The 26,252-nt window shown below is 49.3% G+C and overlaps 1 protein-coding gene across 2 annotated transcripts in view; it reads right to left on the bottom strand.

The window, feature by feature from the left end:
• Positions 1 to 26,252, bottom strand: part of gpc5c (glypican 5c) — a 111,625-nt gene that overhangs the window by 66,606 nt on the left and 18,767 nt on the right. For both annotated transcript variants that reach the window (XM_056597749.1, XM_056597750.1), the window contains exons 3-4: positions 15,897 to 16,681; positions 626 to 777 (exon numbers count right to left, since the gene is read on the bottom strand). In XM_056597749.1, the coding sequence (XP_056453724.1) occupies positions 626 to 777; positions 15,897 to 16,681 (937 nt within the window). The remainder of the gene's footprint in view (positions 1 to 625; positions 778 to 15,896; positions 16,682 to 26,252) is intronic.

Below are 26,252 nucleotides of genomic sequence, written 5' to 3'. Positions count from 1 at the left end.
GGGGCCGCACAGACGTAGTGGAGGGCACAGACTGCACTGCCAAGCACAACATCCACGTTTGGTTCTCTCGTCTGAATATTAATGTGTGGGTTTGTGTATGTTGGTGTACGTGTGTGTGTTGGTTTACGTGTGTGTGTGTGTGTACATGTGTGTGTGTGTATGTGTTTGGGTGCACGTTTCTGTGGATGTATGTGCGTGTGGGTGTGTCAGTGGTTGTGTGTGTGTTTTTGTTATTGTACGTGTGTGTGGGTGTGTTTGTGGGTGTGTAAGTAGGGATCTGTTTTTATTTGAACATTTATATAGACCCCGCAGCCCCTCCCAGGTTGCGTTTTTCATAAAACGACAATTGTCAAGGTCTTCAAAAAAAAGAAAATCTTGGTATAATTGCATGTCTGCATAACAGCTTTTCCTTTATTATTATTCCTTAGTTTCTAGCACTGCCTTGCACTCTCACAAACATCAAATAAACTCAACACAAAAAAACACTTGTTATTTATATTCATATCGAAAGGAAAAAAAAAAGTTACGACACGGCACTATGAATAAGAGCAAATACTATATATACCACAATGTCACCAGACGGTGACGGGGCTTGTATTTATGTGGCGCTTTCCTAGCCTCTTACCTCCTCAGGTGGGCAAGTTTCCCCAAAGCCTCTTGTGAAGACGGCGGGGTTGGAGAGAGAGGGGGTGATGTCATGCGAGAGGTCGTGACCTCTGACCAATTGGGCGGCATGGTGCTTGGCTCCCCGGTCGGCTTGCCACACACCTTGTCCACCTGCAAAAGGGCACATGCAAAACAAACCCACACACACACACACACACACACACACACACACACACAAACACACACAAAAACAACCGTTGAGCACGGAAAACACATAACAACGTGTGAGGTTTTTAGGGGGGAGAGAGGGGTCAACTATAAACCTCTAAGGCATACCTGCATTCTTGACTCTCGCACACACACACACACACACACACACACACACACACACACACACACACACACACACACACACACACACACACACACACACACACACACACACACACACACACACACACACAGCTTAAAGTTAACGAGAAAAACAGATTATCCAAATCTATCCTTACTTTACAATTTAAGGGTAACCGTTTTTCAGATACTTTGATTTAACATTTTATGTGTCTCATTGAATGTCTAACATTCATTATATATTATATGTGTGGAGTGGGATATTAGAGGGCAATCGATTCCAAATAAATGAAGTGCAAAGAGGTGAGAGAAGAGAGGGACAGAAAGAGGGAGAGAGCGAGACAGAGAGAAGGAGTGACATAGAAAGAGCACGGTGATAGGAGGCGGGGGAACAGCGAGGAGAGAAGGCGTTTGGAGGAATGCATGCGGTCGGTATGTTGAGTGACTTCCTGGCAAACTGTCTGGCGGCATTTCTCAACATCACAGAGGCCAGCACACCCACAAAGAACAAGTGAGAGCGAAAGGGGGAGCAAGACCGATAGAGACAGAGTGGGGTGAGATGGAGACCCCAGGGAAAAGAGATAAGGGAGAGCGGCCAGCAGTGAGAGGGAGAAATAGAGGGAGGGAGAGAGCAGGACAGAGGAAGGACGGTGAGAGAGAGTGACAGAGCCAGAGAGAGAGAGAGAGAGTTGGCAACAATGTGGTGTGTCTTCTCCTGGCGGCTATTCAAGTCAGCGGGGAAGATAGAAAATATGAGGCGGAGTAGGAGGGGTAGGAGGAGGAGGAGGAGGAGGAGGAAGAGTCGAAACACAAGGGGGGAAGGGGGGGGGGGGCTTCCGTCTGCCTCGGATCCAAACGCAAAATCAATTTCATCTCATTGGCTTAAAAGCCTCGGGGGCAGCTTTATTAAGTAGTGCTCAATTAATGGCAGATGGCGACTGACAGGCCTTCTAATGGCCGGAGAGCCGCGCACACACACACCGGACTCTGAGCAGCCGGGCTGATCAACGGCGCCGCTTTCGCTTCCTGCTCTGGGCGGGCGCACTGCGGCATTCATCCCGCCCTGCCCCGCCGTCGGGCACGGCTTGTTCCCTCCCACTTGCTGACCTGAGTGGAGGCGCTCGGTCAACGGTGTATGGACCTGCTAGGGCTGCAGGGCTACTACCAGTGAGAGCCGCTGCTGTTTGAGGACAGGGGGGAGGGGGGGGATATTGTGGGACCAGGTGGGGTGCACCGCAGTAAACAAGCTAGCACGGCGGCTCCATAAGGTCCACCTGTTGAGGGAGGACTCGTGGAAGGGACCGCTAATGGTAAAAAGAAGGAGGCCGTGGGTGCTAACATCAAAGGCCTTGAGGGGCCCCCGTGTCGCATACGAGGGACCGGCCGGTGGACGTGTTTAAGAGCCGGCTTGTAAAAGCTCTGAAACAACGGAATGCACCGACATAAGCACGTGAGCCATCTCCGCACGGAAAAAAGAAAGAGTCACGCAAAAACAGAACGCGTGCGGCCAGTGTTTTCCAGAGTGCATCTTGTGCGTGCCTGCGTGTGGCGTGTGTTTATTTTCCCCGTTGCTTGTGTGTCCACATGCTGAAAAGATGTGAAGTAAACCTGGAAGCAGCACATGTGCCCCCCCCCCCCCCGCCCCCCCCTCTACTAAAAATAGGCCCTCCCTCTAGAGGGCTGGGCAGGATCCCTCATCACATGTGTCCTATAAACAGAGTTTAAATGAAGGTCATACTCGCCCTGAGCAACCCCCCCCACACACACACACACACACACACACACACACACACACACACACACACACACAGGTCCTGCCACCCCCCATCTCCAGGCCCTGCATGCCCTCCTCTCCCTTGGTCCCTCCAGGGGAAGCTGCATGGCACGGGGACTGCTTGTTTTTATTGCATTAACCTTCGCTCCCGTTGGACCCATAAAGCACACACTCGCATGTGGCGGGAATGGGCTTCTCAGACGCACACACACAAACACATGAACGTACGGGGTGATGCCACACACATATGGCAAAGTGTGGGTTAAGAGAGGGAGGGGGGGGCAACTGTTGCTCCCATACAGACTTGGAATTGTGTATGTGTGTGTGTGTGTGTGTGTGTGTGTGTGTGTGTGTGTGTGTGTGTGTGTGTGTGTGTGTGTGTGTGTGTGTGTGTGTGTGTGTGTGTGTGTGTGTGTGTGTGTGTGTGTGTGTGTGTGTGTGTGTGTGTGTGTGTGAGTGTAATTGTTTTGAAATGAATTTACAAACTCACTACAGAGTGGGATCTATCCAGAGATAGCGAGGATGTGTTAGACAACATGAAGCATACATGGTCTGCTCTACTGAACTGAGAGCTAAAAAAAACGTATATGTGTATGCGTCTGTGTGTGTGTCTGCATGTGTGTAAGATGCAGCAGAGCACCATTTTCAGTAATAACCAGAGCTATTAGAGAATACTTCAAAAGCATTTCTAAGACTGCCGCAATACTCAAACAAACATGTGCTTTGAGGTGCAGACACACACACACACACCCGCACCTGGTTTTAAACCATGAAGGGAAGGTGTATTTGTGGTGCATTCGAGGTGCACGTTTGACCCTAAACAAATAATGAAAGAAAAGCTGACACCAACTTAATGAAAACATTCTCGCATCAATGAGGAGACAATTATTTCACTACACGAGCTGGGTGAATATCACAAGCAATAATGCGCTACGCCTGTCTTTGCAAACAGATTAGCCTGGAGTTAAACACAGGAAGAGGCCATTTCTCTCTCCTACAGTGACCTTTTGCTGCTTCGCAGGACCAAAGCAAATATATACACAATATAACCAGGCGTCCCAAATGACTGTCCTGGGGGCCATTTCCTGCCTCAGAGGCAATTTAATACGGCCTGCTGAGTGTTTATAATATGTTATTAAACAGGGCCTCGTAAAGCATTGGGATGGCCTTTGGTTTCCAGCTCCGCCAACCACCAGGGTTACAGACTGAAGTGTCTGTTGGGTGTGAACACCATCTGTCACATGTTGCCAGACAGACAGATAGATACATAAGTTTAAACAAATACGTCGTTATACATCTATCTATTAAATGCTGGGGAATATGGAAACTTTTAGTATCATGATAATCTTGGGGGAGTTTAATAAATCAAATCTATAGAAATAAAACACTTATGATTTCAAAATCATTCAACTATATGGATAATGTAAAAGCTAGTGGTTTCACTGTTTCAAACCTCCTATGACCTATTTTGGCCATACTGATAAGAATTAACAGAATTAAATGGGTTTATACAGCGCTTTTCAAGGTACCCATAGCTCATCCACTACCAGTGTGTGGCTATCACGATGGAGAGGTGAGGAGTGATTAAACCATCCAATCAGAGGCCGGGGATGAATAAGGGGTCACGTTGGTAGCCAGGGTATCTTCTTACAGATAATAAGTCTATCAGAGCTACATTTCATAATGATACAATATCAAAGTTGGTAAACGATGATTTTAGAATGACCAACAATCCATAACAGTTATGGACAAAGGCTTCGTCCGTATTTGTATGCGCGTCGTTCTAGAAATCTAAATATTTAGCTGTCCATATACAAATGTGTCATTGGTAATTACACATGATGCCGTTAATTTGCTCATTCCCATAACAAAGGCTCTCTGCTGACCACCTGCCCCCCCTCCCCATATAAACACTCTGGTCTCCAGGAGGGCGCCAAGAGTTCTGTTTGTGCTATCGCCTCCTTTCCAAAACAGACAGCCAGTCTTGCAGAGCGCATTTCAAATGGACTTTGCTCTGCTGAGGCCAGAGGAGAATGGAGAACACCCCCTCCCACCTTTCAAGGCAACGGGCCCCAACACAACTGGAGGCCTGAGGGCCTCACTAAACACCCAACTATGTAAACCGAACACAAAGTTGTTATGGGAAAAATAAACACAGCCCTGCCTGTTAGGGGAATGAAGACGAGATCTCATATTGGGGGATCCTATGGCTAAATAATGCTGTTGGCCAATCAGATGACAGCTTGAGTAATGACACGGGCTTCAACGCGGCTATAAATCAATAATCTCTTGACCCAACGGTGGCAGCAGAATGGAAATGTACTCAGCCTCATGCTCTCTCCCTCTTTCTCACTCCCCCCTTTCTTTGTCTCTCTCTCACACTCTCGCTTCCACACTTGGTCTCTTATCTTCGGCTCTTCATCTCTTTTTTGTCAATCTTTCACTCGTGCTAACAAGTATTCCGTCCGTCTTTCCCTCGACCTATCTCCCTCTCTATGTGTGTTTCATTGTGTGTGTGTGTGTGTGTGTGTGTGTGTGTGTGTGTGTGTGTGTGTGTGTGTGTGTGTGTGTGTGTGTGTGTGTGTGTGTGTGTGTGTGTGTGTGTGTGTGTGTGACCGAGTGAGTGAGTGACTGAGTACTTGCATGCGTGTGCGGCCACCTGTTTGTCCTTGTTATACCATTACTATTTTAGCTATTTCATGGGTTGCATTCCTTCTGTGATTGCCTGAGCACTAAGAGAGCCAAAGAGAGAGAGAGAGAGAGAGAGAGAGAGAGAGAGAGAGAGAGAGAGAGAGAGAGAGAGGAGAGAAAGAGAGACGACAGAGAGAGAGTGACAGAGAGAGAGAGAGAGCAACGGCGAGAAAGAGAGCGAAAGAGAGAGAGACTTTAGGGTGAAAGTGAACTTAAAGTGTGTTCTACCAGTGCATTGAAATGGGCTAACCAAGCCAACCATGCCAGGCAACAGTCAACTATTGGGCTCAAAAAGCAGTTATTTATATATTGTATATGTATGCATGTGTCCAGTCCATGTGTGTGTGCGTGTGCGTGTGAGTGCTTGTGTGTGTGTTTGTGTGTCTTATATGTAAGTGCACATATCATGTGCGTGGCGGCCTGGAGAGTGTGCAAGGGTGAGAGAGTGGGGGAACCAGAGCCGCCAGCAGGCCCCAGGCCGGTCCATTCCGCCCCGGGGGGAATATTAGCTTACAGATAGCGACGGTGGTCTCTCTTCCCTAGTTTATTTATCGAGGGATTATCCCGAGAAGCCTGGGGAATGTTCTCATCCCTTGCTCTCAGACACCTCTCTCAGCCGGAGCATGCAGTGCATTGTGGGTAAAAGAGGAAGGAGAGGGCTGGTGGAGGCTTTGTGAGGAAGGAACCCACTTTCTTGTCCCCTCAATGCAATGGCTAGGCATGGGTACAAGCACTCAACCATATGCACACAAACACACACACAACCCCCCCCCCCCCCCCCCAACACACACACACAAACACACACACACACACACACACACACAGACACACAACACACAAATGCACACATGGAACGCCAAATACACACAGCTTGCCTATTCAACGCCTCGCTGCCGCCTGCGACGGCTAAGCCCAGGAGAAGGGGGTGCTACTGTGTTTTGCTTTGCTCAAGTGAACAGCTCCCCTGGCATTACAAAGCAGTGAAAGGCAGAGGCCCGCACACTGCTGATTCCGACAAATGTACATACATAGCTTTCTTAACCTTGAGGTACCCCATCTACCAACACCACCACCAGCCCCACCACCCCCATCCACCCCCCACTTCTTTTTTATCACTGTCTCAGCAGGTGGAGGATTGATGAGGAGATCTTAGGGTGTCGGGCTCGGGTTCACCGCTCCTCGTTCGTCTGGGGGTCTCACCGCGATGATGGAAGACGCGGCCGTGTTGCCGTGGGTGATCGTTAGCTTTAAAGCAACTAGCGGTAAGTAATGTCGGGCCCATGCTATAGTGCTTTTATGGGGCATTAAGCACGATTGACACTCGGAACGTTTGTCAAAGAAGCTGTGTTATGGTGCCGTTGCAAATGTGCTATCGGATTTTCAGCCGGGCGAGAAATAATAATCGGAAAGAACAGCATGTGCGTTTTTGCCTGTGCGCACGTGCGTGTGCGTCCGTGGGCGTGGATGCTTATGTGGCTTTCTGTGGTGTGTGTGTGCGTGTGCGTGTGCGTGTGCGTGTGCGTGTGTTTGCGTGTGTGTGTGTGTGTGTGTCCTTGCGTGCTTCAGCATGCTTTAGTGCATTTTATGACTTGACGTTGGTGAGAATCACAACATTCCACATTTCTCCCTGTCTTCGCTCAAACCTCAGGGTCGTTCTCGAGGGTCTCCTCCTCACCATCCATCACCCCGCCGCAGCCAGTCTTCGTGTCACCGCCGACTATAAAGAGATCTCTCTCTGACCGCAATTCACCCTCTCACCCCATCAATTATCTGTTTCCGCCAATAAACAGTCATGGCTCTCAGCGGCAATTACAAAGAATGCCGTTTAACTGGCTCATGGAGCATTTCAAAAAAAAAGAAAAGAAAGAAAAAGCCATCCATTCAATCAATTCCAGTGTTTTTAACGATTAGGGTAATTTGTCAGTGTGCGTAAAATCAAACAGTACTGTGTGTTTGTGTTGGTTTCCATCAACACATCAACAATTGGACTCAAATGACCCCGATGGTTTGCGTCTGTTTGTATTGGTGAGTGTGATTGCTGTGCTTCTGTACCAGTGTTTGTTATCTTTGGCCTAATGGGGTGGAGTGAGACCCAGCGCTGACCTCTGGGTAACCTCCTGGTGACCTCCTGGTGACCTCCCTCTGACCTGATCCTCGTCCTCATCCAGCGATCACTACCTGGGCCCCTTTCACCTTTTCTTTCATCCCATTTGTCTCTGTCCCCATATATTTACTTACGATTTACGAGATCTTTTTTTGCGTGAATGTCATTTCGTTTGGAATTATGTCCAGGATTCAGATCTATTACATTGTTTTTCACTGCATGATCTCATAAAGCACAGCAGCGACATGACATCGGTGCGCCAAGAAAGGTGGATCATAAATATGAAAAGGAAGAAACATACGTACGTGACTTAAAATTAGGTTTGCAGCCTTTGGCAAGATACTGCAAACAATGTACTTTCTTAACAGATTCAGTTCAACCCAGACACTCTAAATCTGTATTCACTCATCAAAATACAACTTTCTATATGTACCACCGAAAGTAATTCACGAATTAGTGCTTTGTCATGCAAAATTCATCCCAGTACAGTAAGTAATACTGTGGTATCTGTCTATCCTCTGTGCGATGTGATATAAGTGTAGGGGAAGCTTGCTGTCATATGTCTTAATTCTCATTTCTGTCAACTCTCTATCCACATTCCTTCTCTTCAGGTCAGGCCGTCTTCAATCTTCTGCTCAAATCTCTATCACTTTGTCTCTATGTGCCTCCCCCTGATTCATGGTTACCTAACCGTCTCCCCTTTTCTCCCCCTTCTGTCTCGCATTCTTTCTTTTTCTCCATTATTTTTCTGTCCTTTTCTGTCATTCAGCCTCTCTCTCTCTCTCTCTCTCTCTCTCTCTCTCTCTCTCTCCATCCAAATGATGTCAGTGCTAATTAAAGAGAGGGTCTCTCATATATCAGCGAGTGAGCCCCTGACGCTCTAGGAAGAGAGAACATTCAGTCTCTCCCTCTGCCTCTCGTTTACAACCATTAAATCATTTGCAGATGATCGCTAAATTAGTGGCTTTTGGCCCTTTCCCTGGAGAAGCAACACTGGAGCTGTTGACGATAATTGCCCTTGAATCGCCTCTTTGTAAACACATCAAGGGTGATTGCGAGGGAATTATGCGGCTAAACATATTGGTGAATGAAAGAGGAATTGTTGCATTGGGAAAGAAGGAGAAAAAGTTAAACCGGCTGCACCTCAGTATGCATATAAGACTTAAAAAAAATATAGATACTAAATAGTCATAAAGATAAATTACCCCATACTGTAAGCCTACTGACCCGTACTGTAAAGTACTGCACAGAATGACACCGGCATTAATTTCTAAATATGCCTACATGTATCTCTGTATGCTCTGGCCAGCACCAAAATAAGCCCAGGGGGCATTGTGTTTGAATACTTATTGGACAGGCACCAGGTAAGCCACCGGGCACATAAGACACAGACAGGGATGGTAACGGCTCTATTTATAGTAGGGGACAGGAAGTGAGAGCAGGAGGGTGTAAAGAGGCCATATGGGGGATGGCAGGCTAGGTTGAGGGGGTGAGGACAGCCAAAACATTGCGTGTCAATGGAAAGAACATTTAAAGGGTTCACATGGAGGTCCAAACAGGGCACCAGGGACCCACGCGTGTAGACTGGTGCAATCTGCTCCACAATTCAATGAACTTTTAGACTTTGTGAGAACTCTGTGTAAATACAGGGCCCAACTGTGCTAGTTGTATCTACGATTAGAGAATGAATATAGGTTGATCTGAATATGGATCAGAATAAGTAGACGTGGATATTTTGTCGCGTGTAGTTAAAACCAGTTTTACTGTCAGGATCAGCCGTGGCTTTTAAGAGATCAGTGACGCATTTCGATCTCTTCACTCGAGGAAGCATGTCCAAAAGGAAAGACAGGGGAGTACAGTCAGTGCTTCATCATGCACCTCAGTCTGCTCCCTCAGACCTCTTCAGCCTCAGCAGGTGGCCTCATGGGATGTAGGGCGGAGTGGAACACTGCTCTCCTACCTGAATGACCACGGAGCACAGCTCTTGAGTTGTAGCCAATCAGTGTGTGGACAGATGGAAATAGGGGTGAGGCCGATACATCTTAGTCATCAGAAAACTCGAGAGAGGAGAGAAGGGAGCAGCCCCTCCCACAAGTTGATCATATCCTTCTTGCAGGCGCATACCCCTCAGGACATCCATCCTGCCGTGCTAAACACTTCATTGGGTTAACAGGCCAGCCCTCAGGGTAGGGGGGGTAAGAGCAAAGGGTGCAACGCAATATCGAATCTTCCTCCTTTGCCGCCTGAATGCATATGGGAGAACCCCCCAACTGTCCATCACGTAGAACCGACTTCAACTCCAAGAAATGTTTTCCTTTTCATGGGTGATGTGAAGGAATAATAATCCGGCCCTCTGGGTTCAGATTTGAATTTAATGGCACGGCAATCCATCATCAGATGAGGATGAGGATGGTGATGATGATGAAGGCTCACTTGTACCGGCGTATATTTCCATTTGGAGGACAGGGGAGGACGGGGGACGGGGGACGGAGGGGGGGGGGGGGACGTGGCGGTTGAGGTGGTGTTGAGAGCTGATGTGTGTCATCAGTATACCGAAGCCAGGGAAAAGGCTAGACGAAGAGGGGAGGAGGAGGGGAGTGTGTGTAGGTTGGCGGAGGGGGCTGGTTCTGAACAGAGGAGAGCCACCGTCATTAGCTAATGGACGCTCGCTGCTTGCTGAGTAAGTCCGTTAGCAGCCAGAGCCTCCGAGGAGTTTCCCGTGCCAAAGACACGCCGCCAATTGGAGCGACGAGTTAAGACTGTAGATCAGCACCGAGCCCCCCCCCCCCTCCTCCTCCCCCTCCTCCCCCACTCCCTCCTCCTCCTCTCCCTCCCACTCCAAACCCCAAGGAGGTAATCTCAGAAATTAGATTGAGGAGGATGGGAAGGGAGGGAGGAAGAGGATGATGATGAGGAGGAGGAGGAAGAGATGGAGAGATGGGAGATGGGAATAGGGGCCCCATACATCAGTGTGTGTCCAGATAAACCAATCTTGGTTATGGAGGATGACCCCCCACCCACTCTCTCTGTCGCATTAACTGGGGGTGGACGATGAGGACGGCCGATGCATCTCAACGAGCTGAGGATGAGCTCTCTCTCTTTCTATACCCCCCCCCCCCCCCCCCTTCATCTCCCTCTCTTTCTCTCACAAACAACTCTTGAGTGAAATACACAAACATCGCAAAAGAGAGAGTTGGCCCCCGCTGGGGATCGGGGATGACATGGAGAATACATTGAGATGACACGGAGATGACAGGCAGGGTTTGTTTTCACACCAGCGAGATTCCTTTATCCGCTCCACGGCGGGCCCACAAGACGGTCAGGCGGTGGGAAGAGCTCTGCGGACGAACAGTCATGGTGAGCGGGAAGCCACCCTGTCAGTCATCCCCCCTGGCCGACCTCCTCCCTGTTTCCGTGGTCTGAACGCCCGGCTTGCTATTAGGGTTGCTATAGAGACCCTTGGATGGGAAAGCCGCGCAAAGTACCCAAGCTGGGAGGAGGTGGTAGACCTGCGTGCTATAGCCTTCAGTCTAGGCCTGAGGCTATAGCGGCTATAGGAATCAGGTCAATATAGCAGGTCTCCATAGCGGGGGGGGGGGGGGGTTGAAGTCTGCCATGAATCAACAAGCATGAAACACAGTTAACATTTACCATGCAATCGGCTTTCAATCGTTATCTGAGCTCCATGCCGCCATGTGAAAATTTGGGTTTTAATAACAATGATGACAGCATGGAGAGCATTCATCCCGTGTAGTTAACTGTAAGCCCCACCTCTCCCCGTCCCTCCTTCCAAATTATATGAGCCATATCATTATTACAGCCAAGTCATTAAACAACGCAGTCGTTGTATATACCAGAGACAGAGAGAGAGACAGAGAGAGACAGAGACAGAGACAGAGACAGAGACAGAGACAGAGAGAGAGAGACACACACAGACAGAGAGGGAGAGACAGAGAGAGACAAAGAGAAAGAAGAAAGAACTGCATGTATGGTAGCATTGATCAGAGAGAACAGAGAGAGAACAGAGAGAGAGAGAGACAGAACTGAGAGAGAGAACTTAGAGAGAGAGAACTTAGAGAGAGAGAGTGAACAGAGAGAGAGCACTGAGAGATAGAGAGAGCGAGAGAGGGACCAGAGAGCAAGAGCGAGAGCGAGATTCAGGAGTCAGCCCTCACTCCAAACACCTGAATTGGTAGCCACAGTGAGCACGGCCCTTGACACTGGAGCTGTTCCTATATTTCCCCCCCTTAATTGTGTCTGCTCAACATAATCCGGCCCGTGCCTCCCTGAGCAGCCCTAACCAGGGCCACTTCCCCTAAGTCCACCTTCACGCTCCATCTCAATTTGGGCAGGAATGTGTTGAAGCGGTGTTTATCCTGCTGCCGCCTCACACAACCATCAATGGACCCCTTTCAACCTCCTCACACTCACACACACACACACACACACACACACACACACACACACACACACACACACACACACACACACACACGTGCCCAGCAGTATTGTCCCAGGGTGGGCCCGCTTATATATACCCCTTACCAGACTCCTAAAAACCTGATACTTGTAAATGGTGAGGTGGTGTGTGTGTATATTTATATTATTATTAACTGTGTGTTTCTGAGATTGTGTGTAGGCAAGTCTAGGGGTTTGTGTGTATGTGTTTTTTGTAATTGTCTAAGTGTGTGTGTGTGTGTGTGTGTGTGTGTGTGTGTGTGTGTGTGTGTGTGTGTGTGTGTGTGTGTGTGTGTGTGTGTGTGTGTGTGTGCGCGCACGAGCGGAGGGTAGGTAAAAGTGCATGTGCGCGTGTTTGTGTCTGATAAAGATGGAGTATCTGTGTGCGAGTGAGTGCGTGTGTGAACGTACGTGTGTGTGTGTGTATGTGTGTGGTAGCCCAGTAGCAGCAGTGCGTACAGTATAGAGCAGCCTCTGTCGGCTCTGTGAGCCGCTGAGTAAGGGAGAAAGAGAGTCGGACCACGGAGTGGTTTGGGATAACATCCCAGTGCAAAGCCGCAAAGTCTCAATAATTCCTTTAATAACAACTCTACAAAATACAGACTCTGCACAACTACTACCAGCTCCATCTCACTCCTTACAAACAACATTATCAGCCCGCAAACCCGACAGTGGTATTCTTGTTCTACTGTCTCCACTTCATTGCGTGTATTGGGCTGTGTGTCTACAATATGGGGAGCCTTGTTGGGGAAGAGAGATTGACAAGGGTTGGACATGGTTGTCCGAGTCTTTGATTGGTCCTGATGCGTCATTGTCCCACTAAGACATGCTAAGGCTGTGTATAAAATATATAATAATAAGGCTTCTGGAATTGGAGTCTGGCTTGCATGGACCAATAGATTGGTGTGTGTGTGTGTGTGTGTGTGTGTGTGTGTGTGTGTGTGTGTGTGTGTGTGTGTGTGTGTGTGTGTGTGTGTGTGTGTGTGTGTGTGTGTGTGTGTGTGTGTGTGTGTGTGTGTGTGTGTGTGTGTGTGTGTGTGTGCACGTTCACGTGCGTGCGTGCACACATTGCAAAATACGAGCCCACAGAGAATGGGAGCCACCAGTGTCTGACTGAGGGGCCTCCTCCTCTTCCAGAGACAATTTATTCTCTGGACCCTTTTTCTCTTCTTCCACCAGGCTGGGTCCACTTTCTATGGCCTGGCTGGATCCCATTCAACTCTGTCCCACTTGTCCTTGCACTGGGCTCCCGACTCAAGCCTGGCCCGCCACCCCGTGAATACCAAGCAGTCACACACACACACACACACACACACACACACACACACACACACACACACACACACACACACACACACACACACACACACACACACACACACACACACACACACACACACACACACACAAACAATGACATAATAGGAATCAGACAGCCTGGCCTCTGATTCTTCATAGTTGTATTGATTCAATCAACAAGCCTGGCAACCCTCCCTGTGGGTGAATGAGTGAATGTGCATGAGTAAATATGCATGTGTGTTGGCATGTGTGTGTGTATCTGTGTCTAAGTACGTAGCTGTGATGTCGCTCCAGAAGATAGTTCTGGTATGTGGTCCTGGGTATCTGGGCCAGAACTCTATCTTCCCTGACCCTGACCAATAGTCTCCCCTTGCATTGGTCCAAAACAAATCAACGACGCTGATCCCTTTCAAGATTAGCGAAATATTTCCTCCGTTCACTTCAACCATGGACATGGATTACATCTGGGCGTACTAAAAGTGTGGTTGCTGTTTCGGATTTTCGCAACGTTCAGATTTTATGGCCAAGTTGTAAATCCAGCCGTGTTTTCGAATACTCTAGTCGTCCAGTTCTGGTGAGGGTTCCTGAGAAAAGGCGAGGAGAGGGACTTTCGACAAACACCGGTTCTGTTCCTGATTTTCGAGGCCACTTAATTCTCTAAGTGGATAAAGACGCTCGGCACTTGAGCTGAGCGACGATGGAGGAGGGGCGGGAAACTGAGGACAGCCTCGGAGAAGATGGAACGCAGATGCGAGCGAAGAAACAGGCACGACAAAGGGAAAAGAGATGGAGAAAGGAGAAAGGAAAAAGAGAGACAGTGGGAGAGACAGAGACATAGACAGAGAGAGGCATTTAGAGAGAGTGAGGAGAGGGGGTGATCTGGGATGAGCAAGAAAGAAAAAGGCGGTGAGTAAAGAAGAAGCAATTAGAAAGAAGCATTTGGCTTCACGGATGGCCATAGATCTCAGGCAAGTGGCCGTTAAGGACTGTAGAAGCCATGAGTGCTCCTTATCGACTGCGCCAAAGGGGAGGAAGATACAGAGAGGGGGGGCTTTCGTCTCTTTCAATACATACGGTATATTCATATTTTATGCATATGGCTCTGTCGAGAGCACCCACTGCCGATCACTGATACGGCGCCCACAATGGTTTACACCCACTTAGATACGCTAGAGCGCCATTCCTGTATCATTCCCGAGAACAAGAACGGGAGACTTATTTCATGTACCGCTCAACTCATGGGCTGTGCTGAGATCAGCAGTAATCCTGAGGATATTTTTACCAGAGTAATAAATCAAATGCAAACACATATTTTGAAAAAAATCTTGGATGGATGAAACAGTGCATTTGTAGAGTTTCTGACATGCCGTTATGGGCATGGATGAATGCTAGGGCCTAGTCATGATGTCTACAGCGCCCAGAATAATAAGCCAACTTTGTTTGTGTGCTTTACTCTCTTTGTTTGCTGTTCATCTAGAGGCCAAATCCCAAGCTCTACAATAAGACTGTGTGTTAAACAGACAAGGAAGACTCCATTGCTCTGCCATTGTGAACCTTTAACTCATAACCCCCCATATAAGTTACACTGATCAGTGGTTATTCAGAGTGAAATCCAATATTACACACTTTCCATATAGGAAGTTCTGCTCAAAAGTAGGGATGGGCACGGTTATTGGAATACTCGATTATTTGAAATGACGTGGGTATTGAACTTATTTTTCTAAAGTAAATTAAATATATTCATTAGCTATATTAATTACATATTGGTTATTAAATGTAAATGTGTACACTAATGCCATACTTGGCTATACCGGCAACCTCCGTTCCAGCGGAGAGTCTTTTCCACGGCGGGCTTGATTGTAAATCGCCTCCGCACCCGCCTATCCCCCGAGTACGTAGATATGCTATTTTTTTTTTAGAATGAGTGATGCAGGAGGTGGGCTTATGTGTTATGTTAACTGGAAATGTTTTAGACATACTGCATTTCCGTCTTAAACATAATATATTTTTGGTGATGTTCTGTTATATACGCTTCATGCGTAATGCGAGGCAGGCCCATGCGCTGCAAGTGGAGTTCTGTTGATATCCGAGCCCACCAGTACTTGTTTAGTACTGGTGGGCTCTACTTAGTACTTGATTTCCTTATTTATTTGACTAATAGATGGAAAACAATACATTTGTTAAGTGAAGGCCAGATCAGGGAAGAGCTCCAGGCTACATTATAATTGCGCTAACCCTCTGATGGGTGGCTCATCCTGCCTTTCTTTTTAAGCAGGACTTTCAGGGCAGCTCTGAGGCTCATCCCGCTAGCATGCTAACCCTGTAGGTAATATGCTTTTCTGCAACACAGGTTGGACTTCCCTCCCTAATATACTCTAATATATATAGGTCTAATATACCGCTCTTTTCCTTTTCTCCTTCAATCCATTTGGGCCTCTCCTCTCCCAAAGCCCCTAAAAAATATATTATCAAAGAAAACTAGAAATGGGAATGTGAATAGTCTTTGTGCACGTACATGCGTGTGTGTGTGTGTGTGTGTGTGAGCTTGTGCGCGCACATATCAGTCCACACGCGTCCCAGACGGCCTGCACGGCGGCGGCGGGGGGCACTCACCGTGGCGGTGATGACCAGCCCGTGCAGCTGGGCGTACAGCAGGGCCTCGTTGACGTGGTCGCGCACCCCCAGCAGCGCCAGCTCCAGGCTGTGGTGGCCGGCCACCGCGTGGGTCAGCTGCTCCAGCAGCGCCGAGTAGCGGCGCCACGGCGCGTCCAGCTCCGCCGGGCCCGCCAGGCAGCCCCGCAGCACGTTGAGGCAGTAGCCCAGGCAGGGCTTGATGAGCGTCAGGCCCCGGCAGTGGGAGCAGTACTCCATCCGCACCAGCCCCCGCACACACTCCTTGCTGAGCAGCAGGTGGTCCGTGGCGTTGATGGGCTCCAGCCCCGCCGCCAGCGCCAGGCCCAGGTGCCGGCCCGCGCCCAGGGACTCCGCCAGCTCCTTGGCCATGGCGGCCGGGTGCGGCCCGAACGGGTTGATGTCCTGCCGGGTCATGCGCAGGCAGTCGGACAGCTCGCTGCCGCCGCCGCCGCCGCCACCGCCGCCACCGCCGCCGCCGCCCTGCTCCGCCTCCGTCGTCATGGTCGCCGAAGACGACGTTGGCGAGCCGGTGTCAGGCGCCATGCCCGGGTTGACCAGCTGCGTGTAGACGAGCGGGAAGAGGCCATTGAAGAAGCGGTGCACGGCGGTCTCCACGGAGACGTTGGCGCCGCGCAGGTGGTCCGACAGCGTGGAGAAGAGTCGGTTGACGTGCGGCAGGGCGTCGTCGGCCAGCGGGGGGTAGGTGGCCACCAGCAGGGAGCTCAGGTGACCCTGGGAGAAGGAGAGCAGGTACTGGAACGCATCTGGAGGGAGGGAGAGAGAGAGAGAGAGAGAGAGAGAGAGAGAGAGAGAGAGAGAGAGAGAGAGAGAGAGAGAGAGAGAGAGAGAGAGAGAGAGAGAGAGAGAGAGAGAGAGAGAGAGAGAGAGAAAGACGGTTTGTTGTAACTGTTGAATTGATTCAAATAAGGACAAACCACATGAAACTCTATTGCCGACATTGATTATCTCTGTTGATACAGTTATACAATAAACAATGCACACCTGGGTCAGACAGTGAGTGGTAACTGGTAAATGCCTCTTATGTTCCCTATCCATCCTTCCTATCAAGACTGTCCTGGAGTTGGAGCACCAGTGTCCTTCATGTCAGAGGGAGATCTAATAGTGGATGAAGTCGTTGTCAATATGGCTGGGCTCCTCAAGAACCTCAGGGGATGGACAGAGTATGTGACAAGTTAATGAGAGACACAAGTGCCCCCTGAAACACTGCCACCTCTATGGACAAGACCCAGTCAAGCGGCGCATCATTTAACAAAAGAGTGCGACAGGGGCCTTGTTCCGCTTGGTTTCCATGTCTCATTCCCTCCAGCAGGCTCCATCCTGCCGTATCGCCTCTCTTTGTTGATCCTTCTATCTGCCTCACTGTCAATCACCCCCCCCCACCCTCCCCGCACCTCCACCCTGCTGTCTGACCCTCCATTGAGAAATACTAAATTGCTTCTCTTCACTTTCCCATTTCTCCTGGGTGTGCCTGTGCCTGTGCACGTGTGTGTGTGTGTGTGTGTGTGTGTGTGTGTGTGTGTGTGTGTGTGTGTGTGTGTGTGTGTGTGTGTGTGGTGTGTGTGTGTGTGTGGGTGTGTGTGTGTGTGTGTGTGTGTGTGTGTGTGTGTGTGTCTGTGTGGGTGTGGGTGTGGGTGGGTGTTGCGTGCGTGTGTGCGTCTGGGACACATTGCTCTCCTCTGGGCTGTGAGGTCAGCCTCAAAGCATGCCAGGACACAGAGGAGCAGCAGCAACTGCAGAGAAGGAGAGACAGGGTGCCGACACAACCTACGCACAAACACTCACACATACCCAACACGTACAGACACACCTAACACGCACACACATTCACACACACACACACACACACACACACACCACACACACACACACACACACACACACACACACACACACACACACACACACACACACACACACACACACACACACACACACACACAGAGTGCATGGAGTATGAAATTGAATTTGTGCAAAATATTTATTACGTAAACCAAAAGCTTAAATTCATCATTGAACAATTATCATTCAATCCATTTTCAATCAGCACTGCATTTCTATTGGCAAGCCTATGCGTGTGCGTGTGTGCGCGTGTGCGTGTGTGTGTGTGTGTGTGTGTGTGTGTGTGTGTGTGTGTGTGTGTGTGTGTGTGTGTGTGTGTGGTGTGTGTGTGTGTGTGTGTGTGTGTGTGTGTGTGGTGTGTGTGTGTGTGTGTGTGTGTGTGTGTGTGTGTGTGTGTGTGTGTGTGTGTGTGTGTGCATGCATGTGTGAAAGAAAGAGCGAGAGAGACACACACAACATATAAAAAACAAGATAATTGAAAAAAACGAGCGACCGACGCACTTTGGAGCAAAGAAACCTTAAGGGAAAAATATAAAACTAAATGGTAGATGGAGGAGGATATTGAGGGACTGTCCTGTTGGCCGCTGAAGACGGTGTGGTTGCTGTGTTGGTGTGGCTGGGGTGACGCTGTGAGAGGGTCCATCTGCCAGCACACAGGGCGTCTAATACCCAGTGCACAGCGGCCACAAAATGTGTCTCCGAGCTTGGGTTACATAGGCATAAATGATGTTATTATAAAATGATCTTGCTCAGAAGTGGTGTGAAATATTCCTTTCTCCGCTTTCTTCCGCTCCCTCATCGCTCCCTACTCCACTTCTTAGGATCTTTGGGGTTTTATTAACCCTCTCCCAGTCCCATTCTCCCACTGGAACACAAGCACACTGGTTCACACGGACACACACAGCTGATTTACAGGCACTCTGAGACATAGACACACACTCTAACAGATACACAAACAGTCTACACACACAAGCAGAAAGACACACAAACTAAGATGGATTACATGCAGAAACCTACACATTTTCAACCTATATATCAGCATCGGCCCTCAGAGAAATACCACAAGGCACTCAATCAAACAAAAACCATGCCTTACTACTTACTAACATTCATATTTGTATCCATTTTACATCCCTTTCCACTCAGTTGTAAGTCTCATTCAGTTCATTCAGAAACAAGTGAGTGTGATGTATGTGTTGCTGTGTGTGAGTGTGTGTGTGTCAAAATATGCAAAGGTTAAAGGACGTGTTTTTGAAAGTATGTATGTTTGTGTCTGTGCATGTATGTTATTGGCAATGTGTGTCTGCGTGTATGTGTGTGTGTGTGTGTGAGTGATTGTGTGTGTGTTTGAGTGAGTGTGTGTGTCCAAATCCTCCCTGGCCAGCAGAGACAGTAGGATAACAACAGTTATGTCCTGCTCAACAGCTGCACCAACTAATACGACCGCTGCCTGTGACACGAGGGGACTCCCCGACAGACCCTGAGGAACACACTGGTAACGCATCGCAACACCCACCATCAGGATCACAGCCCCCACTAAACACGCTCTGTGTGTGTGTGTGTGTGTGTGTGTGTGTGTGTGTGTGTGTGTGTGGTGTGTGTGTGTGTGTGTGTGTGTGTGTGTGTGTGTGTGTGTGTGTGTGTGTGTGTGTGTGTGTGTGTGTGTGTGTGGTGCAGGGAGACCAATGTGTGATTGCATTCCAGTGTACATAGTTGCGACCAAAGCCAATAGACTGACTGAGAGATGATATAAAGAAAACAGACAGAAGAAAAGAGAGATGAGAAGCCGAAGGATGAGGAGGGGGAAGAGGAGGAGGAGGAGGAGGAGGAGGAGGAGGAGGAGGAGGGGCCAAAAAAAAGGAGAAGGAAAAAAGAGGCAGTCGGAGAAGTGAGTTTGGGTTTTGGAGCCATGTATGATGTTATTATAAAATTATCTTGGTCGGAGCTCACTGGGAAATATGTCCTGTCCATTCACACGTTTGCTCACACACACACACACACACACACACACACACACACACACACAATGTAACCGTATCTCACTAAAAACAATTCAAGACCGTTCCTCATAAATAGTCTCCCAGCATGCTCGCTGTCTCCTGGTGTGTTTGCTAACATTTGGCTCCACTGTTGGGCCCCAGGACATAACAAAAAGGCCCTGCGTTTCAACAACACCATTCAATCTGAACCCTAAGAGGACTGACGGCCCTGTTAATATATACAGAATACACATACTCATATTCATCTCACGCTGTCGCAACACATACACACACACACACACACACACACACACACACACACACACACACACACACACACACACGCACACAAGCACATACACATACACATAGACGCACACACATACACACACACACCCCTGCCCAGATAATCATACTTCAACAAAATGAGAATTGACAACCCACTCCCGAGTATGATGAAGTGTGTGGGGTGAAACATTTTATTGCAGGATTTCGGCAGCTCTATCGAACCCTCAAGACATAGTTGCTGAATGAAATAGTGATTTCTCAGCTGCCAGGGGAAAACAGTGAGAGAGAGAGGTAAGGAGTAACAGAAAGAGAGAGAGAGAGAGAGAGAGAGAGAGAGAGAGAGAGAGAGAGAGAGAGAGAGAGAAACAGAGAACCCTCCAGACACAGTTGTTGAATGAAATAGTGATTTCTCAGCTGCCTGGAGAAAAAACGTTGATAGATGTAGAGCGAGAGACAGAGAGAGAGACAGAGTGGAGAGAGACAGAGTGGAGAGAGAGAGAGAGAGAGAGAGAGAGAGAGAGAGAGAGAGAGAGAGAGAGAGAGAGAGAGAGGGGGAGAAGGAATAGCAGGGAGGGGGAGAGTAACAGGAAGAGAGAGAGCACTAGGGAGAGGGAGAGGAGCAGGGGGAGTGAGTGAGAAAGGGAAAGAAAAGGGGGGGAGGGGGTGTACCCCTACCTCTTAACAAGCAAAAAACAAGTATGGTACAAGTGATCAGACTCCACCTTGTGAACAGGATACAACATCTGGATTCATTTGCCCTGAGCGCTTCTCCCTATTTTATTTTCCTCCACTATCTGCTCTCTCTCCTTGTATCTCTCACCTCTTCTGCTCTGTCCGTCTTCACTTCCTCTGACAAACCGCATCTGTCCATCCCTTCCCCTGCTCTTGTCGTTATTTGTTTTTCTTTTTTGTTTGTCTCTGGCTGTTTGAATCTGTTTCCTTCTGGGTTGAGGACAACTCAATCACAGTGCACTGTGTTCCTCTGGAGAACTGGGAAAACAAGTCCACAGAGATGACATGATTCGGGCCCCAGACGGCTCTTTCACAAGCACACCGTTTGGTGAGACGGATCTGACAGGAAAGTGCTCGATGAATTTCTGGGTTTGACTACAATCTCCAGCAGCTTTCACTCCCGTCATCCCACTTGGGTGGCTATCATTACGATCTCACTGCATGTCACCCTCCAAAGCCTCCTGGGAAATGAAGTCTGACGAGATCATGACCCAGATTGAGGCCAATTTGTGTGAAGCAATTATCCTTGATTTAACAATTTCCCCCCATGTGGATTCTCCGAGCACGTAATCGGAGAGAACATCCAGAGGGCTGGTCCTGGCGCGAAACTGAAAGCCCTTATTTGAACCGCCGCGCAGCCGGCGCATATCGTGTCGGCGGCAAGAGTGATAAAGAGTGATACAAAGTCGGTGCAAGAGGAGAGGCATGCCGTCACGGCAACGTGTGAAAGCGGGCAGCAGACTGGCACCGCCATGGGTTTTGGACGGGGTCTCTGTGTGCGTCCTGTGTAAACGCTCATACGTGTATATTTAGAACCTGTGTGACAACACATTACCAGCTTCCTGCCGGCGGGCCTCTGTCTGGCCTTTAATCATATGGGGCTACTTCCAATTTAACATTCTGCACGGCAACCCGGTGCTTTTCTGGTCCAATTACAGCTTAAGTGTCATTGTGGCGCTGCCACCACAATAACTAATGGGTAAAAATAAGCGCGCCGGCGGTGCTGTGACTTCAGCCACAACTATGGTGTCCTTTCTGCATGCTGCTGCTGCTGTGTGAGAAGAGTTGGCTGTGTTACGTGTGTGTGTGTGTGTGTGTGTGTGTGTGTGTGTGTGTGTGTGTGTGTGTGTGTGTGTGTGTGTGTGTGTGTGTGTGTGTGTGTGTGTGTGTGTGTGTGTGTGTGTGTGTGCTGATGTGTGTTAGGTCTGTGGGGGTTTGTGAGTGTGTGTGTGTGTGTGTGTGTGTGTGTGTGTGTGTGTGTGTGTGTGTGTGTGTGTGTGTGTGTGTGTGTGTGTGTGTGTGTGTGTGTGTGTGTGTGTGTTAGAAAAAAAGGTGAGTTGAAGGGGTCGACTAATGAATGCAGGCGACCTGCATGAGTTCAGGCCATGAGAAGGTTAGGAGCAGATTCATGTTATAGAATAGATGAATGTAGGATATCATACTGTTTCATACTATCAGAAATAATAATAATAAAATAGTAATAACGATCATTATAATCACCACAACCGATCATGCCTTAAAATTTGTACCTACATCGCATGTGTGTCTCTGTGAATGTTGGTGAGTGAGTGTGTGAGTGGGTTTGTCTTCAGCTAGCCCACAGAGGGTGCTAGGGGCGCCAACAGCACCGCCAGCCCTCCCCCCCCCCCCCCACACACACACACACACACTGCAACCTACAAAACATGGCCACAAATGAAAAAGTTTATGCAGAATTACTTTCATTGGGTAATTCATGTTCCATGTTTAATATGCATACTCTCATCCAGGGCAGAATGTCGATGCGCTTCTCCCTGGCCAGCAGTACCAGTGTGTGTGTGTGTGTGAGTGTGTTTGTGTGCGTGCAGAAGAACACAGTAATATAGTGATAATGAGGCAGGAGACAGCGTTCTCATACCACGGCGCTGGGGGCCATTCCTACAGCTCGAGGAGACATCCCCTGGACAACCGCCTTCTCAGGAAAAGCATTTTAATCCCACTCCAGGCTTGGGTTGCACACAAGTCAGCGTACAGATATGTGCCACAGAGCCATGTGTGTGGGGTACATATCCCTGTTTTAATTAGTAGAAATACACAGCCCCACCACCGGACTGCAGACCAGCTATGGTTACAACAGAGCAGGGGTGAGGGGTGAGGGGTAATACCATGGTGTCATACCGTCTCTGCCAGCTCTGCCCCCCCCCCCTTGCCTGGCGAGCTGTTGAGAAGCGACACTCTATTTTTAGTGCGAGGAGCGCAGGAGCTAATGAGTCATGGTTGTGTAATGAAACGCGGTCACGTCGTATCGGAGGGGGGTCGTTGGGAGTCCGGGCGTGACCTTAATGCACGGAAACAAGCAGTCGGCGACCCCTGAGAAACGCCTGTCACGCCTCCAAGAGAACATATCAGATCACTTAGTTATGCACACACTGCCATATCCCCCCCGGCCCGTAATGCACACACACAAACAGGTTGACACAAACACGCACAAACGCACGCAGGCAGGCGCACACACACACACAAACACAACACACTCACACACACACACACACGCACACACACACACACACACACACACACACACACACACACACACACACACACACACACACACACACACACACACACACACACACACACACACACACACACACACACACACACACACACACACACACACACACACACACGCGTGCGAGCACACACATGCATGCCCGCACCGATGCATGCAGTCAGGCAGGCGCACGCACACAAACACACACACACACGCTCACACACTCACACACACAAACCATACTTATCTGAATCTCTTGTACTCTCAGGGAAGTAACAGGTGGGCAAGGAGGTGGGGGGAGGAGTAGGCAATCGGAGGGAAGGAGGGAGGGAGGGGGGGAGGGAGGGTTCTAGAACCAGCTCTCCTTCTCTCCATCAGCATTCCGGTAATTAAGATGGCCGGCTAAATCAAAACTTTCCAACTCAAACAATTCCACAGATGCCAGGGGGCATTGGAGAGACAGAGGGGGAGATGGGAGAGAGCGATAGGAGATTGCCTGGAAAGGGGGATCAGGCTCTCAGCTGGGTGAGAGGGTAACACGATCGAAGGCCTCCAGTGAAGAAGCTGCGGGGAGGGAGAAGCTGGAGGGGGAGGGAGAGAGGGAGAGAGACTGCTGACAGACTGAGGAACAGCTCCTCTGGCCCCTGGACCTGAGGAGCCCCACAGGGCCCCAGCGTGACCCCCATAACTTAGTCTTGTTCTCTGATGGCTGATTGGCAGGTCTGGTATCGGAGTCAGAGTGTTAACCTGCCCAGCACACCGGGCATACGGATCCCACTGCAAATGCTGCAAGTTCCCAAAAACTCAAACTGTCTGTTGCGATGTTGCCTAAACGGTGCTGATGGGGTTAAATCGTGGAAGGTTTTTGGTACTGCACCGTTGGAGTTAATGCAGTCCTGTGATAAGACAGCATAAAACAGATTTAATGACACAAATTATACAAATTACTAAGTATCTACATTGGAAAGAAATTGCAAAAATGTATGCAATTATGTAATTAGGGTGTGTTATAAAAAAGAGAGTTGGTCTAGGAAACCACAGCCTACCCTGTACGGTTTGGTAGTGATTAGACATGCATGTGTTGCGCATCATTCCCTAATTGGTGGTTTTGGTTCTGGTGTGTTATCAACATTTTCTAGCATGACATCCCTGCCAGACAAAGGAAGGGCACCATGTTATTTATCAGAAGATTAACATGAGCCTGAAGTTGATCCCAATCTGTTAAGAGAATCAGAGGAGAAATAAAAAGAAACGTAACAAGGATCCCAACTCTCTCTTACAGGTGAGTTCTCGGCTTTCATTTGTGTGCTTCGCACTCGTTTCGATCAGAGGCTAACGATTTTACGAGTGCATACACATAGCTGGAAAAGCAACGCACATCAAAGGGTGTGTTGCTGTGCTGATGACTGGAAAAGACTTGAAAGAGAATTACGTATGGAGCCACCTTCTTTCTACTTTTATTTGGAAGATGCTGTTGGCCTCTGGCCTTCTTGGAGATGCCTACCCACCACATTAGATGCAACCCCAAAAAAACTAATGATGATCCTTCAATCCAAAAAAAAGATACAAAGGCATCCTGGCCCCCTCTCACAAACTCAGATGAAGACATTAAAACGCCTGGAGCGAGACGCCCGATCCACATGACTGCGTCTGATCTTGAGCGATCGCAGCGTTTCGCCTGTGATCGGGCGTGGGCCGCGTTCGTTTAGAGAGCAAATCCATGTAAACCCTCCGATAACCCCTTCTGGAGCCCGCTCAAACCCACCGACAGGAGCACCGCGGGCCCGGCACCGGTTCAACTCACACAGAGCAGAAAGGGAAAAACAAAAAGGAAATAAAAATGAAACAGACTTCATCATCAATCTCTCTCATTTCATCCCTGGAACTGGAGGGGACGAGGAGGAGAAGGAGGAGAGAGAGTGAGTGAGTGATTGGGGCAGCGGTGCAGATGCATGAAACCACCCATGGGGACTTGTTAATGGTGTGCTAGGAGCCACGGAGGCTGGGAGACAGGGGTGGGCGGAGGAGGAGGAGGTGATGGGGGAATAGAGAGGCCGCCCGAGGAGATTCCAGCCTCGGGGCTTTTTAATGAGGGGAGAGATGACGGGAGCCCAGAACGGCCACCAGAGAGACCAGGGGAGAGAGAGACCGAACAGGGGAGAGAGAGAGAGAGACCGAGCAGGGGGAGAGAGAGAGACCGAACAGGGGAGAGAGAGAGACCGAACTGGGGAGAGAGAGAGACCGAACAGGGGAGAGAGAGAGACCGAACAGGGGAGAGAGAGAGACCGAACAGGGGAGAGAGAGAGAGAACAGGGGAGAGAGAGACAGAACAGGGGAGAGAGAGACCAAACATGGAAGAGAGAGAGAGACAGAACAGGGGAGAGAGAGAGAGAACAGGGGAGAGAGAGACAGAACAGGGGAGAGAGAGACCGGACATGGAAGAGAGAGAGAGACAGAACAGGGGAGAGAGAGACCGAACAGGGGAGAGAGAGACAGAACAGTGGAGAGAGAGACCAGGGGAGAGAGAAAACAGACAGAATAAGAGCGGGGGGAAAAGAGAGAACAGAGAGAAAGAGAGATGTGGTTTGAGTAGTGAGGCAGGGCAGAGTCCAACGTTAAGTATGAAGGGGAGTGGGGGGATGGATGGAGGGTGGAGTAGCAACACATCCACGTATACACATGCACACATCTCAGGATCTACACACACACAGCACACATACAATATGCGCAGGCCATAGGAACTCACTGGAAGGGCGAGGGTGTGTGAAAGTCACCGCGGCGGCTCTCTGGAGGCCTCCGAGGGCCGGGGGAAACAGAGCCAAACACCTTTCACATCGTGGGCCTTATTCACCCGTAGCGGACATCTTGGTCCTATACACCTCCCTGGGTGGGGGGACTGAATGAGGAATACCGCATTCAGTTCCCCCACACAGAGAGATGTGA

This window comes from Gadus chalcogrammus, chromosome 8 (genome assembly GCF_026213295.1).
Source record: "Gadus chalcogrammus isolate NIFS_2021 chromosome 8, NIFS_Gcha_1.0, whole genome shotgun sequence".
Taxonomy (NCBI): Eukaryota; Metazoa; Chordata; class Actinopteri; order Gadiformes; family Gadidae; genus Gadus; species Gadus chalcogrammus.
Note: the sequence above shows the minus strand (reverse complement) of the source record. Positions and strands in the feature narration are given on the sequence as shown.